The sequence below is a fragment of the Ptiloglossa arizonensis genome, chromosome 11 (assembly GCF_051014685.1).
Source record: "Ptiloglossa arizonensis isolate GNS036 chromosome 11, iyPtiAriz1_principal, whole genome shotgun sequence".
NCBI classification, from domain to species: domain Eukaryota; kingdom Metazoa; phylum Arthropoda; class Insecta; order Hymenoptera; family Colletidae; genus Ptiloglossa; species Ptiloglossa arizonensis.
Window position 1 is genome coordinate 16852784 of NC_135058.1, and position 18888 is coordinate 16871671.

Sequence of the window (18888 nt, forward strand, 5' to 3'; positions counted from 1 at the left end):
ATGTTAAAGCCCATGTGTGTGGTGGAATATGAGAAATATATGAAAAGTGTGGATCGTGCGGATCAGTACCTTTCGTATTATCCTATTCTTCGTAAAACAAAAAAATGGACAAAAAAGACTATATTATATTTATTAAATTGTTCACTTTTTAATGCATATATTATTTATTTAAAAATATCAGGAAGCAATATGAGGTATAAAAAATTTTTATTTGCCGTTGCACGCACATGGCTCAATTCTTCGCACGAAACAACTGATACGTATCTCAATGATCCACAGCCAAGTATGTTAAATATCTCTATGACGTTTATATGCAATGCATCAACTAATTACTATTTTAAAACAGGTACTTCTACTAAAAGAGCTCCGAAATATGAACCAACCAGTAGGCTATGTTCAGATATGAAAAAACATAGAATTGTAAGAATTACAGGGCAAGGCAAAATAAAAAATCCTCGACGCCCTTGCAGAGTATGTACTGCAGCAAAAAAAAGAAGTTCAACTGCATTTATGTGTTCATCTTGTAGCGTTCCTCTGCATGTGGGAAAATGTTTTCAAAACTATCATACATTGTCCAAATATTAATGACAGTGAATTAAATAAAATAATCAAATATTTGTTAATAATTATAGTGTATAGTTTATAATTTTAAAGAGTTTCTCAGCAAGGTATATATTGATTTTTTTAGATACATGATGACGCGAAATAAATTTTACTAGTAAAAGATTAATATTATGTTTACGAATTTATAATACGAAACCTAGCGGCACTTATTTCTTTGTTGAAGATTGAGGTTTTTTATCTTAAAAATTGACAAAGAGAATATTATTTCTGAATATTTGTTAATTGTAAGACGAATGATGGTTCAAATGATGTCGGACTCAAAGTGTTAAATGATTCAAATGATAAATAATTTACCTAGCGCCTCGTTGGATAATTACACCAATCGTTTTCTGCGATGGAAGATGTTCGATCATGCGATCTAAGGCTGCATTGCTATCTGCTCGAAGAAATCGATTCGTGTCGGCTGTTCTTTGGAGCAGTGAGCCCGCTACGTCATCAAAATCCTGTTGAAAAGTTTTTATTGAATATAGCAATGGATGACCGAAAAGAGCGAAAATTGTTTACGGGATTTTGGTGCTGGTTTTACAAACGTTTGAAATTTTGATAAAAATTGAAACTTGAACTTAGAGTTTGAAAGTTCGAAGGGTTCCTTTAACATATTCAAATAGTTGAATATCAGATTTTAAAATGTACCTGATTCTTAAAAGTTATAGTATGCGTTAATTACGGTGTACATGTAGTTGTAATAGTTATTTGTCTTATGCCAAATTAATGACTATTTTGAGGATTGAATGGAAGCCTTGACATTGGGAACATTGGAAGCAGAAGTACACTTTTGCACAGACTTTTATGATGAATCACCTGATCTATGCCTCGGATTTGCGAACTGAAAATATCACCAGCAGCCAAGCACGCAGCACGCGCCACTTGTGACCGAAGACTTTTTATTTGTCGACCTAAAAGCCGATTTATCGTTGCTGTGTTGCTAACGTCCAAGTACTCCGGTTGTTGTTTCGTAATTTGAGATAATGCCTTCAAACCTTTCATGGTAATTTCCCTAAAACGATAACCAGAATATATGTTTAACACGATTCATTCTATTCATGCTTTTAGCGGCTATACTTCCTTTGCTATTTATGTACTTATTTATTTCAGTGGTTTACCATTCTTTACTCTCGAGTTGAGTAAAACATTGTTGTACTATCGGCTTCAATTTTTCCGGTTTCTCCAAATTTCCTTTGCGATATCTTCTTACCATTCGAGGAACTTTTGACGCCACTCTTTTAGACAGATTCATCGGTTCCATAGATTCAGTCTGAACATAAACATAAAATTTACTTAACGGATATGTATATATTTTAGGTTTAAATTTTCCTATCTGGGAGAGCTGTACAACTAGAGAAAAAATCGTAATATGGATGATTGTTCTTATAAGTTTACATACCTCGATTTTCAAGATTCCCGGTTCCATATTCGTTTCGCTGGAGCTATCCCTACATTGTTCATCGTCCAATAACGTATTACTTCCGTTAGAATCGTTAATGAACTGGAACCGAAAGTTTCAATTAACAATGATGAACAAGCAGAGTATACAGTTCAATTTTTTCCTAAATTCGAGTTTTTATTACAATTACGTACTCTATCGGCATTATCGTCATCATTCTCAGTTAACTGAACAGTAGTTTCAAGATGATTTTCAATGAAATTGGGAGTTTCGGTGGAATGTGGCCTGGATGCAATAATAATTGTCGGTGATTCCACATTTTTTGATCCCCTACGAGATTGGCTCGATTCTACCGATTCAAGGGATTCATTTTCACACTGTGCTGTGGTGGAAACTGCTCTCTCTTCGCTCGACTCCGCAGACTCGTTGTTTTCTAAGTCAAAACTCTGTAAAGGTGGAAGTACTTAGTCGATCAAAAATTACTAGGATCACCCTGTATTTAATAATTTTATTTTCACGTCGAATGGCTAACCAATTTATGCGAACTACTGCGAGAGTTACGTCTTGGTGACTTCGACGTTTCGAATTCGTTGGAATTTCGGCTCGATGACCGACTCGATTTCTTAGGGCTGCTGGATCTCCTCGAAGGTGAAACTTGCACTTGCTGAAAGTCCGTACGCAAATCGTCGGTGGACTCTTGGAGATTTTCGACGGCCAGTATTCGTTCGTTCGTCAAAACGGATACTATAGATCTTCTTCCCGCGCTTGCTCTATCGTCCGTCCCTTCGGCTTCGTCGGAAGCACTGAACTCGCTGTCGTTCTGATTCTCACGAAATTGCGAACGCCCCGAGTTCCTGGACGACACGCGACTCTGATTCCTCGATTTCGTTTCCTCCTCGCTGCTCCAATCTTTGGAACCGGCATCGTCTTCGATCGACCTGATCGTTGGTTCAGCTGCAGTTTCGATTTTTTCGTCTAAAGAGATCTGAAAGTGCACTTTTCATATTTAATCGCCGCTCGATATCGTCCAAGTAAAGGTACGACCATACAAATTGACGAATAAAATTCGATCGAGAAGTTTATAATAAAATATAATTTTTTAATTGAAATTAAAAGTGTTTGAAGAAACATTTTAAATGAAAGCTGAGAGCAGAATAGAATTAATTTCACAGCTATTTAAAAATAGATAAAATATATAAAATATCGTAGGATCTTAGCGATATGAGAAAATATTTGAAACAAAAGTTAGTAAAGTAGAATTAATTGAACAACTCTAAGAATAGATAAAATATATATGGTGTTCCTGAATGAGTGTATAGCGTTTCAAATAAAAGTATAAGTATTTCCATTAGGACATATTGTATTAATTCAATACTTTTATCTCCTTGGGGTTAGAAACCAATTCAAGGTTAAACAACAAAATCATTTACAATATCAGGAAAGTTTACGATTACTTTAGTAGACAGTACTTACGATAAAGTCGACTGTATCCTGATCAGGTGGACTCGACTGACCAGTGATGATGTCAAATGCCGAGTCCACATTTGGTCTCTCAGGACTAGACGATCTACTCTCGCTGTCATCTTGGGTGTCGTGGATATCTTGCCCGATGTCTTCCTCGCAATTATTTTCTAACGCATCCGATGACGACAGTTCGTTATCGTCTGCTAAAAAGTGGACGACATTACGAGAAAGTGACCAACGTACGTAATAAAACTCAAAGTGTTACATCGAGTAAAAACCGCAAACTTTTAATCGTTTTATTACGGTATAAAATTTGAATTAATCCAATACCTTAAACTTCGTTAATATTTTTATTATAATTGAAAAGTGGTGAAAAGAATGAAATCTTTATATTTCTACGATTGTTTCGCACGAATGTTTATTTTAATATCCTTCGACGAACAATAGTTTTACAAAGAGGGATGGAAAGTGAAAATGTAAAACACGAGTTTATAAGGCATACAAAATTTGTCAAATGTTCTGTTATAAAATTTCACTATCGTGTACCAATACTCGCTTATTAAAATAAGAAGATATAATTTTTCCTAGGATCAACGCATGACTATTTTGTTTTGAAAAAAAGAAGGAACGTTCGGTAGATATTTCAGCGTTTCAAGTGTATCGCAAACTATGTGGAACTTCGAGATCGCGATCGAAGTGTTTTTAAACGCAACCCGGTAAGCTTGGCTTAAATGTTACGGGCAAAATATTGATTCCATCCCTGCGTTAAGTCTGAAGCTTTACACGTTCGTCCGAGGTTAAGAACCTCACGCTCCAGTTCATGTACTTTCGATCGCACTAGCTAGTCCCATAGGTCATTTTCTATCGCGTTAACGATCAAAATTCTGCTGGATGAATTTTCGAACAATTGTCCAATTTATACCATATAGTGCATCAGTTAACGATTAACTTGAACAAGTGCTATCTTTAAATCAATCGAGTCTAGACAACGTTATTCGCCCTTCGAGAAATTACTTTTATATAGTAATCGTGTCAAAAAGAAAATAAATAAATAAAAATTGCACGCAATAAAATTCATTTACACTTCTTATAATTTGTACTTAATTTTATTATAAAATTGATTTTTAATTCCAAAAATCCACCGAACTTGTTTTTAGAATAAAATCTTTGAAATTTATATATTTTAAAATGAATAAGTACCTATGTTTTGGGGGTGCAGTTCCCGTTTATGCGTTTGTAGCGGAGTCCCTGCGTGTGAACCTTTGTTTGGGTCAGTCGAAGTTCGTCGTGTGCGTAGAATAAACATTTATGAGTGAATTACATTATTTGCAATCTTTCATTAAATATTATTACTCAACGAGGCCATCCAGTAAAAGATTCTTGCCATATTTGCTCCCAAAGATTATTAGGTCATATTTATAAAAAAATTAATTTCTTTTTTTAACATTTTGGAAATTTTTTCAAGAGTCACTGGAATTCGTTCACTTTAGAAAAATAATGGCTAGTATATATTTTATAATAAAATTGATTTTTAGTTTAAAATATTTTGGAGCTTATATTTAAAATAAAATCTCTGGTATTCTGGTAGAATAAATTCTTGCGAATCGTGTACGATTTATAATAAAAATCAATTTTTAATTTGAAATACCTTCGAATTGCGTTTCAATCGTATCCAACGTTTGCACTCGATAGCTCTCATCCGATAAAAAATGATGCTTGTTCTTTTCGTTGAATTCTTCTTCGTTCACCGCTTTGTCTCTGAAACAGGAAGCCAGACAATTAAAAGTAACTGACCAGTGTTTAAGTTTTATTTAACATCGCATGGAAATTAGACATAAAATTATATCAGCTCGCTATACGTTATATACCAGAAAATACATGTGTATATATGTACTTCTCTTGGCGTGCTTGCAGGACTACCTTTTGTGCATAAAATATAACGTTGACGAATGTCGAGGATAAAAATGTTAAAAACTAAAAGGAATTAGACCTTTCAGTTATTTGTACCTTTCGATTAAATTACATTACTTGAAATGGTTAATGCACTGCGTGCTACGAACGCCTATAGGTGTCAGCGAGTACACTTAATCAATGCGGCTATGAAATTCTCGCACACGGTGTCTTCTATCAAGGTTCTACCGTATTGGTATTCTATGTCATAAGGTTACGTTATGTATCATACCTCACTTTAAATGGTATCATGTTTTACAGTAATAAACTCATGTTTTACTTATCGTAGTAACAAACAATTTCATCGTTTTATTTACGGTTTGTACCTGTTACTTGTATTGTATATATTCAAAACTATGAAATAAAAGTTCACATTTTTAAATTATAACGTTTGTTTTTAAATATATTAAATTTATAATTGTTTTAACTATTAATTGTTATTGGCAATTTAAATCATAATATTATTGAAGTGAAATGTTGATTCGTTATTGAAAGATTGTATGCAAAATGACTTCGTATTTACTGTAAACAAAACGTGGATATATTTGGTAAAACAATAAGTTAGTTAACAGGTGAAACGAGACTATTCAAATAAAAGAGAACCACCTGTTCAAATAACTGGATTGTTCGATAAGATTTGCAGGACCTTGGAAATTTGTTATTATAAGTTAAACAACGCGCTAGTTAGTTCGGCAAGTTAAACATTCGATAGAGATCCCTGTTAAATATTTCAGATCTTCATTTTGACTGTTTGGTTAATTTTATCGAATGTCTTCGAATCACCTGAAACGCAATCCTTTAATTGCTTGGCCAACACATTAAATATCTCATAGTAAAAAAATAACACTTTATTCCTAGAATTTTTTTCTATAATATGTATACTTTTTCGAGATAGTATAATATACGTAACAATTGAAGGAACGATACTTTAACATTGGAGACTTGTGAGCCAACAGTTCGATTTTTTTTCTGCGTGTCCAATGCGAGTTCAGTTCTCAAGTACCAATACTTAAAGTATAGATTTCGTGACGGATAAACTCAGGATTGGGCTAATATTTTTGTTTTATTCTTCAAATTTTATTTTTCACCCATGTTTCTATGGTGGTCTTATCTTTTTGAAACGCAAATTTTCTAGAAAAAGGTTCAAGGAACGAGCAAATACTTTTTATTATAAAATGACGAATCGATTAACTTTTACAAACGTGACCGACAACTAAACTTCTTACACACCAAATCGAGCAACTCCACGAAATAAAAAATAAAGAAAATTGTAAACATTATTTTCGAGATTACAAAAACTGAAAACTTCTCAAAAAAGAGAGGTTTGGTTTTTAAGAGGCTCAATTGTGAGCATTTGTTTTATTACGATCCGAGCATAGAAATTTCAGCTACAAAATTCACTATTTATAATACGAATCTTAACATTACATTAAATTTCTCACGAATCTGTAAACGTACATTGTATCGTTGTTGGTATTCAATGTCAAAGGGATCACAGGTGTCGTATTAGCAGTCGTAACGACCGTTGAAATTGAATCTTCGTCCTCCTTTGCGACACCTATGGATTGTCTGCACCTAAACGCGCATGGACAGTAACGAAGAACAGCATTGGTGATTTTGTATTCCTTTCTTTTGGAATTTGTCGACTTTTCATTGAAGTTCTGATCTTTCTCGGGCGAGTTCGGATCTCCGTTTTTCAAGACTGTGACCTTGTCGCTCTCCTTGGCCTCTTCCGGCCAAGCACAATACTTGAAGATCATTCTGACCGATATTCCCTCATCGATCGCGATCGAAAGTCTTTGATTTCGGTTGGGTGGTACCATTTACACAGTTCGGAAACGTTATTCTCACGCTATTGGGTTGTTTCATTCTTCAAGGTTCACTATTGTCACGGCTAATCGAACGTTATTGTATCGTTGATTTTTCACGACAGTATTTCGTATTTTCGTACTTGTACCATCGTGTGCCACTTCTTACGGAAACGTTATTCGGTTATTTAATCGTACGAAATAAAAGAATTTAATCTACAACTTCGGACGCAGAATTACACACAGAGAGACGAATTACAAATATCATTTCTGCAACTTTAAAAATGGTATTTAAATAAAAAATACTATTTCTACAACTTTCGAACTGGTAAGTAAGTTGCAACTCTCATTTTCACAACTTTAAAAGTGACTTATTTAAATTCAAGATACCGTTTCTATAATGTTGGAAGGACATAGTACTTCGATTATCAACTCCTTGCTTATTTTTGTAAATTGATTTCGTCTATAGTATGTAATTATGTCCGTGACGTAAATTATAGTATGTAATTACGTCAGGAAATTATAGTTTTTTTGTATCATCTTTTACCGACTAGAACCTCTTCGTTATCGAGAGTTAAGGTATTTTTTACAGCATTATTATTCATAGGAGAACACTTTTTATCAAGCCAAGGGAGATTTATAAATAATTACTAGTCTGTTACGCAAATAGTATTGCTTTTAAATTATGTACCTCGTCTATAATAAGGAACTGAGGAACATATAATAATGTACAATATTATTATAATATTAAACATACGTTCTGATAATAAAATATATATTATAATGACATAGAAAATTAATAACCAATAGCAAGAATAATAAAAAATATTGTTTACGTTTCCTACAATTTTTATAATCGCTAAAGACATATCGAAGATACATAGAAGCGATAAATTTCATGTGTCTAGACGTATGCAAATTAAATTTCTACCTCGAACTTCTAGGGGTTGTTGTGCGTTTCACGTTTATCTTGCTAAGGTTAACGAATGATCGATTAACAACCTGTTATGCAACTGACTATATCTGATGCAACAACTGTAATTTGGGCAGTTGGAGTTTCTAAACTTCTTGACGAGGTATGCATGTATTTTCACAATTTGTGACATAAATTTCGCGGTTAATAGCCATTTGCACTTCTGCGTAAAAATTTGTTCAAGATATACGGTTCTCGAGCAACAATGTTTCTTCTTTGAAAGGTTTATAGGATATATTAATAATTACGGACTCTAAAAATACGTACTAGGAAAGTTCACAATGTTTTTGTACAAAGTAGTAATTTTCTTCGCCGTGCTTTAAGTTTTCTTTACTCTCGTTTAAAACGGCGAAGTTCAATTGTCCGTTCAAATCTATACCGATAAATGAAACGACTTTATAACATTTGCTACCGTTTTACCTTGAAAAATTAGATACGTATCTAAAAAGAAGTAGACGAAAAACATGACGCGTTTAAAAATCGAAATTGTGTTAAAATTAAATAAAATTCAAATTTTAGGAATATCCCGAACAATATTTTTTCGTAGACCGAATAAACGGTATTTTTTTCTTTAATAATAATAACCAAATGTTCGTGCTAATATTCTGTTCTCAAAAATGTATCATTTGATAATAGAACAAATATACATTTGAATGATTATCTTTAAGAAATATTTTTTTTATCCACGTTTCAATACATTCGTTTATCTTTCACCGAAAGTAATTACAAAATCGCCTAATATGTAAACTACACGAAACGAATGCATAATATTATTTCTACTAATATAAATTCAGTGAAACTGATACACGATGTAAGATATTAATTTCATGTAGTTTCTATATTGTGTAACTTCATATAAATGTAACGATTGAACAAAATATACTATGATATTTTATAAAATCGGAACACATTACGTATTAGCATTACGAAATGTAATTATCGCGAAAGAAGAAAAAAAAAATAAAAATGACAAGTACAAACAATTTGTTTACACGGTGCATCGCTATTCGTGGTATTTAAAAACGTTAGATAACGGAACGAAGAACAAACTCGATCGTTCGGGAGCGTTTTAATCGTAGAACTCACGTGATCGTTGCCAAACATACTTTCGAAGTAATTAAACACGATCGAGTACCGCGCGCGAATCAAAACCAAGGTCTACGCAACACGAAACGATAGTTAATTAAACCCCGTTGGGTAATAATTCCACCGGTGGACGACTATTGTCGATGCACGTCACTTTTAGTCATAAAAGAAATTGTTAACATAAAGATCTCCCGCGTTCTACGACAACGATCACTTTTCACAATCTCCGTCTAAGCAGAAAATCGAAAGTGGGCGAACGAGCGGAAGCGAGCGTAATTTACGACGACGCGACAAATGACGAGGTACGCACGACTGTGCCCCGCGTAGACGTCGAGCGTCCCGACGCTGACCGCTGCCCCTTCCTTCCAGGTAAACCACCTCCCTCCCTCTACCTTTTCTCTCTTTTCCCTTCTACCATTTCACCTGTAACCACGCGATACCTTATCGAATGGCTATACACTGACCGTATAGCTCGTCCACCCCTCTGCTCTGCTCGGACGAGAGGGTGGAAACTTACGTAGGCTTACGTACGCGTTCGAGGTGAAAATGACCAGGTGCTATTGACTGCTGCTATTTCTCTGTTTCTACTTTTTTTCATCGCGACGAATCTGACCGTTACTCAAGAATAATGCGACGTCGCGCTTTTATTAATATCGTATCGTTATTAATAGTATTATTACAGTCGAAACAGAAGTAGTATTTAATAAGAGTACCGATACTGTTCTTAGTAGTCTACATACGTAGCAGCGAGAGTATCATTTGAAGCAATATTATTTATTATCAGTAAATTGTAACAATAGTATTACTGTAAGTATTTCACAGCGATAAGTTAGAAAATTCGAAATATTAAAATCGATATTGAAGAATTGCGCTATTTTTCTATTCTGCGTTAACAATAGGAAGTATAGATAAACTTCATTCGGGAAAATTAATTCAAATTTCTAATACGCAGGTACCAGATCCAGCTTGTCTAAATAAAAGTATAATGTCCGCAGAAATTTTCCAACTATTCAATAACTTGCCCAATTATTATTAGTGGCTGGTGTTCGTTGTTATACTTGCTTCGAATCCGTCGAAATGTGAAATTGCAGTTTAATTCTTGCATTACTTTTCACGCGAACGTAAATCGCAAGGAATGCGAAACGAAATCAAGCAAGTCGATCGCCTTTCTAAGCGATCCCTCGTGCACGATCGTAGTCGCTGAAATCCTCGTTTTAATTCGAACGTCACTGACATATTAAACAATCGACGATTTAATATAGTAACCGTTCACATTTTCCAATTTCATTTCTACCTTTGAATTAAGTTTCCAGTCATTGAATTAAAATACACGTGTTTCAAGGGTAAAACTACATCGAGACAATTCAGAGGATGAAGTTATGAGTCACGTTCCACGTACATATGTAATGTGGTTGCAAGCAATTGATCGAGTAAATGCAATATATTTGCCTCAATACTATCGATGCACCCTCTGTGCAACAGTAATACGATCCAGGATCGTAAAAACAGAAACGTGTTATTCCAATGGCGTCACGTTCTCAGAACCGATTTTAAGAAACCTTCTTTGTATTGTTGCGCTTGTATAAGAAAAATTGCAGAAAGTCTAAATATTTGCCACCTTCCTAGACTTGTCGTTGAAAAGTTGTAAAAAATTGCGAACGACTACTCTCGCGTTGTAATCGGAAAGAATTTGTAGCGCGTGTGTACGAAAGTAAGCGAACAATTTTTCAACAGATAGACTAATGAGGCAAACTGGCTTGAAAATCGACGCGAGTGCCACGCTACCGCGACGATAATACCCCCATAAAAATGTGCTACGTCACCGGTTGGCGATAAAAAATACCCGTAGCAATATGAACAATAAATTGTGACCTTCGTTACGCGTTCGCTACGGTTATTCTTCTTCTGTCAATTTCATTTCGCAAATAATGTCACGTACGAAGCAATCTTTGCTTCAAAAACTAATCAATACCGAAACTGTTGTATCGTGTATATACAAAAAGTTGTTAAAAAGTCACAATATTGTACAATTTGGAAATATATTATGCTTCTTTGATACGCGATAATATAATCAACTTGTAAATTCATATACGTAACTATACTGTCGTAAAAATATAAGTGACCGTTAGAACTGAACACTGGATCAATTATCGGCCTGCATACCATTGCCAATTTCAATAAATTTACTTATTGTCTAATGTTCTGCGAGAGATTACTTTCTATGAATAATTTATTTCAATTAGCTGGTATAAATATTCACTATTGTTTTACAATATCCGTTTGAGTAACAGATATTACATACTATTACCTGTGACTATTTCAAACGTTTGCCATTACTAGCAAATATTCACGATTACTTGCTACTACTTGCATATAATAGTCACTAACTGCAATTACCTGATGTTATCTGTAAATATCCGTAATTGCTAGGACGTTATTTATAAATACTGGCAATTACCATTACCTTTGAATATCTACAATTACAACTAAGCTATTACGGTTACCTGAGAATACTTGCGACTACTTACAAATACCTGTGACTGTTTGCTATTATCTAGGATGATCTACGAATACCTACCGACGACTAGATGGGATTATCCGTGACTATTCGCCATTACCTTTAACCATCTAAATACCTGTAACAATATTTTAGCCCATGCTATCGACTAACATCACTACTTCACCTTATTTCGTTAACAATAATTACAAGCACTAAATATCTAATTCAAACCTTGAGTGATTTTAACGAAGTGACGTATGCGAGAATATTTTATTTTTAAATTCGATGAATTCATTCTACTGAAATATATTTAAGCGATTACGTTTTTTAATTACAAAATTTGTTTAAATTATTACAAGAAAACAAAAAGAAATGGAAAATCAATGGATCGTATAGTTGAATGAAAACTTTTCTGACCATTACACTATAAGAATAATGATACAGTTTGCTGAAAAATATGTTGTTTTGTTTCGAACGACTATTTCGTCCACAGAACTTTATTATCCTGATTAATCGCAACGGTACACGCGATTGTTTGAACTCAAAATGTAAGTATTAAATAAAACTTGGATATGTTTTTGTTATTTTAGATGAAATAATGTGATGAGATGTAGATACAGCAAGCACATATTTTAACGTTCTAATGGCGGTTTAAATTTGATGTAATTCACTACAGTGTTTATGCTCAGCCTTACAAACTTTCGATTAAATAATATAATATTTCAAACTCGGAACAAATAATATTTGTATCACTTTTTATCAATTTGTACGCCACTGTTTTAGTTTCTATAAATTTAGAACATTACTCTCCATATTGATCAATATATTCTACTACACTTCGGTTTATTTTAGGACACAATCGATCCTATAAGATGGCTGATAAGAGAAAACCAGACGGTGAGTCTTACGCGTGAATACGCACTTTTTACTATCGAACCAGTATTATGCTATTAAAAAACGTATTAATTTAAAAAGAGCGAATATTATTATATATTACTTACATATCGTACATGGACACTGCGTGCAGTTCGTTGGATGCCATTCTAGGAAATTGTTGACGATGGTATAACTGCGATGGTGATAACGAGCGTAACCTTCTCCTGTAGGGACCGTCAGCAACACATATCGCAGGGAAATGTTCATTATCCTGGGCGTCCGATGAAATCAACTCGGCGTCGTTATTTGTTTGCGCGGCTATATCCATCGTCCTACGATAGAACCTTGCCTGTAACGTAGTTTAAACATTTGTCAAAATTACTTACGGATCAATAAAAAAATATATATACACTGATTTATCTATACACTTATTTTTTTTTTTAAAGGTACATATATTTATTGAATAAATAAATTCAGCACCGTGTGAAATTTAATTTAGTTCAATTGTAGAAAAATAGTGATCGTGACCAATATTCCATAGTTCTATTATCATTTTCTCTCATTTTACAAGTGAATAATTTACTAGTTACTCGCACAACATATAACACACTAAATACGAAAATATAAATATTTATTTACTGTTATGTTCATTCATCAATGATAAATGCTTACTCGGGGTAACATATTTCCATCACTAATCTCTCCACTTCTCTGATTAAAATCTATTTTATTGTAAGTCTGGGTTAATGGTGTAGGAGCCGTTTGTAGCTGCTGAAAAGCGTTCTCGTCTCCAAACCGTCGTTCCCGATTCGTAACCGTATTGTACCTAGAAATGGAAAGAAGTTTTCAATGATTACTACATTACTAAAAATAATTTGAGGATTATCTACACAAATTTATTGTTCAATTAAGGCATCGAATAATTTAAGGGTTTTTACTATATTTCAAAGTTGATTAATAGTAAGATATTTTGTAAAGTTCATACGTACATATCATGCATAATAAATGTTTGTTGCTTAACGTTCCTTGGCAACGATGGTTGATTACGTTCAATGGAATTTGAACGACCGTATTTTGACACCAATTTCCTCTGATAACTATTTTTCTCCAACAATTTTTGATATACTCTGGGGCTGCCATATAAGAATTGGTGACTCGTGATCTCCGAAACATTCTGTAACGTTAATTATACTATTAATTATCATGACTATTACAACGCTTAACTATTTAATAAGAATGATATTTTAATGCACAATATATAGAATATATAGAAACTTACATTACTATCTGTGTTGGTCAGATTTTTAATCGAACGGTACGTGTCATAATGTGTGCTCATACTGGTTTCTGCTTGATTGTTTTTCCTCCTGGACATTGTCTCGCCTGCTCTGTGAACATATATCATTAATGTTTTTTAATGTTTTTTTTTTTAAAGTTCGTCACAGAACAGTTACTAACGATTAATACCTGACGTTTTCTTCTTGAGAATTAACATGGCCAGCGTTCACCGCGGTATCTCTCAATTTTCTCCTCGACTGAACGCCAATGAATTCAAAATTAGATTTATCCACATTATAACTGACGGTTTTTGGTCCACGATCCCGAGCAAACAATACTGGTATCCTGGATTCGGGTTTACTGCTAATTTCCTGTAAACATACGGCTACATTAATTGAAATTATTATGGTCTATGATAATTTTACAAACGAGCAAAGAAATTCCGTGAAAGCTACCTTCCTTTCGAAATTTTCTTCAACGATATTCCGATAATTCGCTGATTCCCTTGTAGATACTGGGAGTCTTGCCTGATTCTTCGAATTCAAGTTGGAGCTGGTACCTTCCCCTGAAGAGTGACAAGATTCATTAGAATATTTTTTATTCCTCATCGTTCGTTCTTTAACGAATGAAAAATATAATTACCATTACGAATGTCTGGATTTACGTCTCGAGTTAATTGTCGGTTCACTTCACCTTCGCACTGCAGATTCTAAAAATAGTATACTGCATTAATATCGCGTAAATATATTATACTTTGCGTTTTTAATAATTAGTAATAGACCAGTGCGAGGTATGCTAACCTGAAACAATTCTAATAAATGTTTTAAATTTAAGCGAGACATGATTTCGATCAGATATTAAGCAATACGTGAATCACCATTGATACATTTCTTCGACCAATAAATTAAAATAAACCTTCGGAAGAATTTCCTCATACCGTTTATCCCATAAAGCGACTCCATAAAGAACCACAAAAAAAAAGTACGAAACGGACGTCCTCGACACACTCACTTGAAATTTGTCGACTAATGAGTACCAAACGATTAATCGTTGAAATAAATGGCGCAGGTTATTCTTTGAAACGTGCGTACAATTTAAAATTTAAAAAACATATTGTTTCTTGATTATTTGTTCGCAAGTCGTACATTTGTATACGATTATGATTGCTACGATGATACGCGTTAAAATATTACTATTTATCCAGCGTGTAACTGTTTATTCAAATCATGCAAGTACGGGTGCAGAGCTGCAACTGTGATTTGTAGATTAAAACTAGTCTAAGGTAATGCAGTTGCACCTCACGAACAGTGTTGACCTCGTGACACGCGAGAAAACGTCAAGCTGAACTTAGGCTTGTTGGGCTCCTTAGGCTTGCATTTTGATAATGGTCTTATCAAAATTATTAATTACTATTTGCATCCAACACAACGGTAATACATATATTGAAGCTATTGATTTGAACTCGGTACCCAAATATCGTTCAAGTACTTGGGTACTTGAATATGCGATACCGTCCGACAATTTGAAGTATAAGCCGAATTAGTTTTTTATATTATTAAAATTATAATAAATAAAGTGGTATTATGATACTTGACTACTCGAGTATTAGGTACTCCCGCAGTTTTGGATAATATTATAGATGGAGATCTTAATGCACTTGTAATTGTGAAATTATAAGTATAAACAAATCATGTTCGAAAAAGCATTTAATTTTCTTTCGTAAATAAACGTATTCGTTTGTACGCGTAAATTGATGTTGAAAAAAGTTTTAATTTTATATCATAATGATAGTTAAATTATACTTGATTTTGCGTTGGAACTATCTGCCAAACCACGGGTTGATCTGTCTTAGAACGCATACCCATTCCAAGAGCAACAAAATTTGGCCTATCAATCCACGGATTCTCATTATGGTTTGCATGTTCAGTCCTGAAAAGGATGAACATATTTAAATCAATAAAATGTCTTAAAAAGCGTAATAGAAATTTATATCAATATTTGAATTCTGGCAACACGTTTCATATTAACTTTCGTAATAGTACTTATGACACGTTTAACATATGGAACTTTTTCTATAATAAATCTACTCGTTGATAAACTTTTTCAATTGTTAAAGCTTTTTCCAGTATAAAAATAAATTAACAATTTGTAACATTGCCTGTAGTTGTTTACGATTTGAAATATTACCTTGCAAGTTTTTCTTTTTCCGACATCGTTGCTATAATTTGGCCTTTGGTACGACCGATACCAGGTGAAACCGAACCACTTCCGGCCACGATCCAATCGACGTCAGGACCTGCGAGAATTTAATCAAATTCTCAATCGAAGGTAGTACGGAAGGAAATCACATATAGCGTATTATTTGATACAGTCTACTGTGAATAATTGTTGCTAATAATTCCGTGAGATGTTCAATATTGCAAATTGCATTAGATAGGTATATCGATACTAGACAAAATTACTGAACGACAGAATCGACAGAATATTTGTATAATCGCAGCAATCTCGATTTGTATAATCGAGAAATCTCTGTTCTTCCTATTATTAAATCTAGAGAAATTGAAAATTCGAGAACGGTGCTAAATAACTTACCCGTGGCTATTTGCACGGTGGGTGAAATTTGCAGGCCGTACATAACAAGACCATCAGCGGAGACCAAAGGTAAAGATTTTCGAGCAAGTCGAGCTCTAATGGCGGAGATCATGGCCTCTCCATCGTGATACCCCTCTGATGCGCGTTTTCCAGCTGCCAATACTTCCTACAATTGTTACAAACAGTCATTTCGAATTTCGAAAAGTAATCTTCCTTAATATACTGTTTAAAAGAATCAAAGGTTTTGTATTCTGAAGTACAAGCAAACATTAGATTTTGAGATACGATCCGAGTACTAAAAATAAAACAACCCAGAATATTTTTTTAACTTTCATCCTCATTAATTAAATTTAATAGTTATCAAATTTATATTTCTATTTAAAAAACTGTATATGTTTAGATACAATATTAACTTTTACAACTAGAAGAATGACACGTGTTATAACAAGAGTAGATGAATATAAAATCTTCATTTTCAATAACGAGAATGGCTCCAAGTTCAAGTCGATGTATCTACAATCGTATTGAGCGGTTTACTTAACAAAGTATCGTTTATATTGACGAAAAAAGTATACCTCGGATTCGTAGATCTGCGCCAGAACAGCCAACGTATCGAGTGCAGCCTGCCGCACCCTGCGACGTCGATCTCTGACCATTCTGGCCACTTTATTGGACACGGCGTCCACTTTGAATTCCGTGCTTGGGAATGTTACCAACGAGAAGATCAACAATTGCAGAGTGTTCTCTCTCGTCTGTGATAAAAAGGGTTTTAAAGCTTAAGATCGGTACATACGCGATGTAAAGTGTAGTAAACTCCTCGTTAAAACGTCAACTTGAAACATTTTAAGGAAGTAAATTCGTAGCAAATTTATTCATAAAATTCCGATCTATTGTATCTATGCATTTTTATTTTACATCGATCGGTCTTTTAATCTAGACAGCTGCCAGCTGTTCGAGCTAAAGAACGTAAAGGGTGGTGGGAACGATTCGGTGCGATTCATCATTTTATCGAGGACCAAACGCGGATTATAACGAGGGATTACTGTAAACGTATCGGGACTACAACAAGAATCGTTGAATAAATTATCACCTTCGCGTTTCTAGCATTCAAGCATTGCGGCTGCAGAAACTGTTCCAAAAGAAGAGCAGGTCTGAGCCTAAGCATCGCGATCCTAGCCAGTTGAGCAGCACTTGGACCACCTTGCCTCGTTAAACCCCAGGCCAACTGTGACAGCTTTTTCTTCAGAGCTTCCTCGCTTACACCAGCCACGACTACCTAATACGGCCAAGTAATTATGTACCTTTTTTTTAAATTTATACTTCACTCCCAGACCGCCATAAACCTCAATAGAAAATATTCGCGTGCGATGGTTCCATAAGATACGAAATTTATTGCCATTTTATATGAATGCTTGAATTCCAAGTTGCGCTACATACCTACTGCGAATTATAAAACGTAATTTACTCATTCCGAATGAGAACGTGATTTATATTCGGAAACGTTTGATTATAAACTTTCATTTAGGTTAAAAATAGGATTGCATTTACCGAATCATGTTACTGCACAATAGATGCATACAGGTTCCGTAACAAGTGGCACACTCGATAAAAAGGTAATTTTACACGCAGAAACGAATAAAAAAATATAGAGTAAAAAATGTTCTGTACGCAACTTTGTTTTTGAGAAACAACGGATTTGAAAGTGTTCTAGGGAGAAGGAAGATCACTGTTTAGTTAAGAGAAATATAGTACGATCGGTCAATGCTACGTAGCAACATAGTCGTCGGATAACAGGTAAAATAATGCTTACCGATTAAAATGATAAAAGGCGGACTGTAATATGTGGAGCAGAAATTTGTAATTACAATTTTTCAACCACGTTTAAATATTTAAAAAGTTGGATAACAAACGGTTACGTTTTTTCCACCGGCTACCGAGAAAAACTCGATAGAGAAGTTATGAAAATAATGCTTAATAATAACTTAGCATTTAGATCGATCTGAAGGTGCAAATTTACGAGTTGCAAATGTACCTTTGCCACTGCGAGGCCCGCAGCAGCTACTCGACAGCTCCTTTCACTGCCCAGCACTGCATGCAAAAGAGATCCTAATCGCGGCTCTATCGCGATCAGCGCCGAAGACGTTCGTAAAGCCGAAGCTACTCGCTCGAAACCTCGAACGCGAGCACGCCAATCTTCCTGAAACCAAATCGAATTGCAATTAATTGAAAACGAATTGAAAAGTATCACCGCAACAATTTTTTGCATTTTATTCTCCCTTAGGATGTATCAGTACACGTGTATTTTATTAAGAATTCCTCGTAATACATATATTTAATAGTTTTTAATTTCAAA

General features: G+C 34.3%; 1 protein-coding gene across 5 annotated transcripts in view; it reads right to left on the reverse strand.

The window, feature by feature from the left end:
• LOC143152802 (uncharacterized) overlaps positions 1 to 18888 on the reverse strand; it is a 41234-nt gene that overhangs the window by 4852 nt on the left and 17494 nt on the right. For 2 of the 5 annotated variants that reach the window (XM_076323312.1, XM_076323315.1), the window contains exons 5-26: positions 18568 to 18732; positions 17626 to 17811; positions 17111 to 17287; positions 16536 to 16701; positions 16131 to 16239; positions 15746 to 15872; positions 14586 to 14652; positions 14399 to 14508; positions 14133 to 14314; positions 13945 to 14053; positions 13655 to 13839; positions 13338 to 13491; positions 12791 to 13014; positions 5121 to 5230; positions 4673 to 4732; positions 3482 to 3675; positions 2541 to 2993; positions 2203 to 2454; positions 2009 to 2110; positions 1728 to 1879; positions 1426 to 1621; positions 919 to 1067 (exon numbers count right to left, since the gene is read on the reverse strand). In XM_076323312.1, coding sequence (XP_076179427.1) covers positions 919 to 1067; positions 1426 to 1621; positions 1728 to 1879; positions 2009 to 2110; positions 2203 to 2454; positions 2541 to 2993; positions 3482 to 3675; positions 4673 to 4732; positions 5121 to 5230; positions 12791 to 13014; positions 13338 to 13491; positions 13655 to 13839; positions 13945 to 14053; positions 14133 to 14314; positions 14399 to 14508; positions 14586 to 14652; positions 15746 to 15872; positions 16131 to 16239; positions 16536 to 16701; positions 17111 to 17287; positions 17626 to 17811; positions 18568 to 18732 — 3629 coding nt within the window. The remainder of the gene's footprint in view (positions 1 to 918; positions 1068 to 1425; positions 1622 to 1727; positions 1880 to 2008; positions 2111 to 2202; positions 2455 to 2540; positions 2994 to 3481; positions 3676 to 4672; positions 4733 to 5120; positions 5231 to 12790; positions 13015 to 13337; positions 13492 to 13654; positions 13840 to 13944; positions 14054 to 14132; positions 14315 to 14398; positions 14509 to 14585; positions 14653 to 15745; positions 15873 to 16130; positions 16240 to 16535; positions 16702 to 17110; positions 17288 to 17625; positions 17812 to 18567; positions 18733 to 18888) is intronic. The other 3 variants (XM_076323314.1, XM_076323316.1, XM_076323313.1) reach the window with 2 other exon arrangements.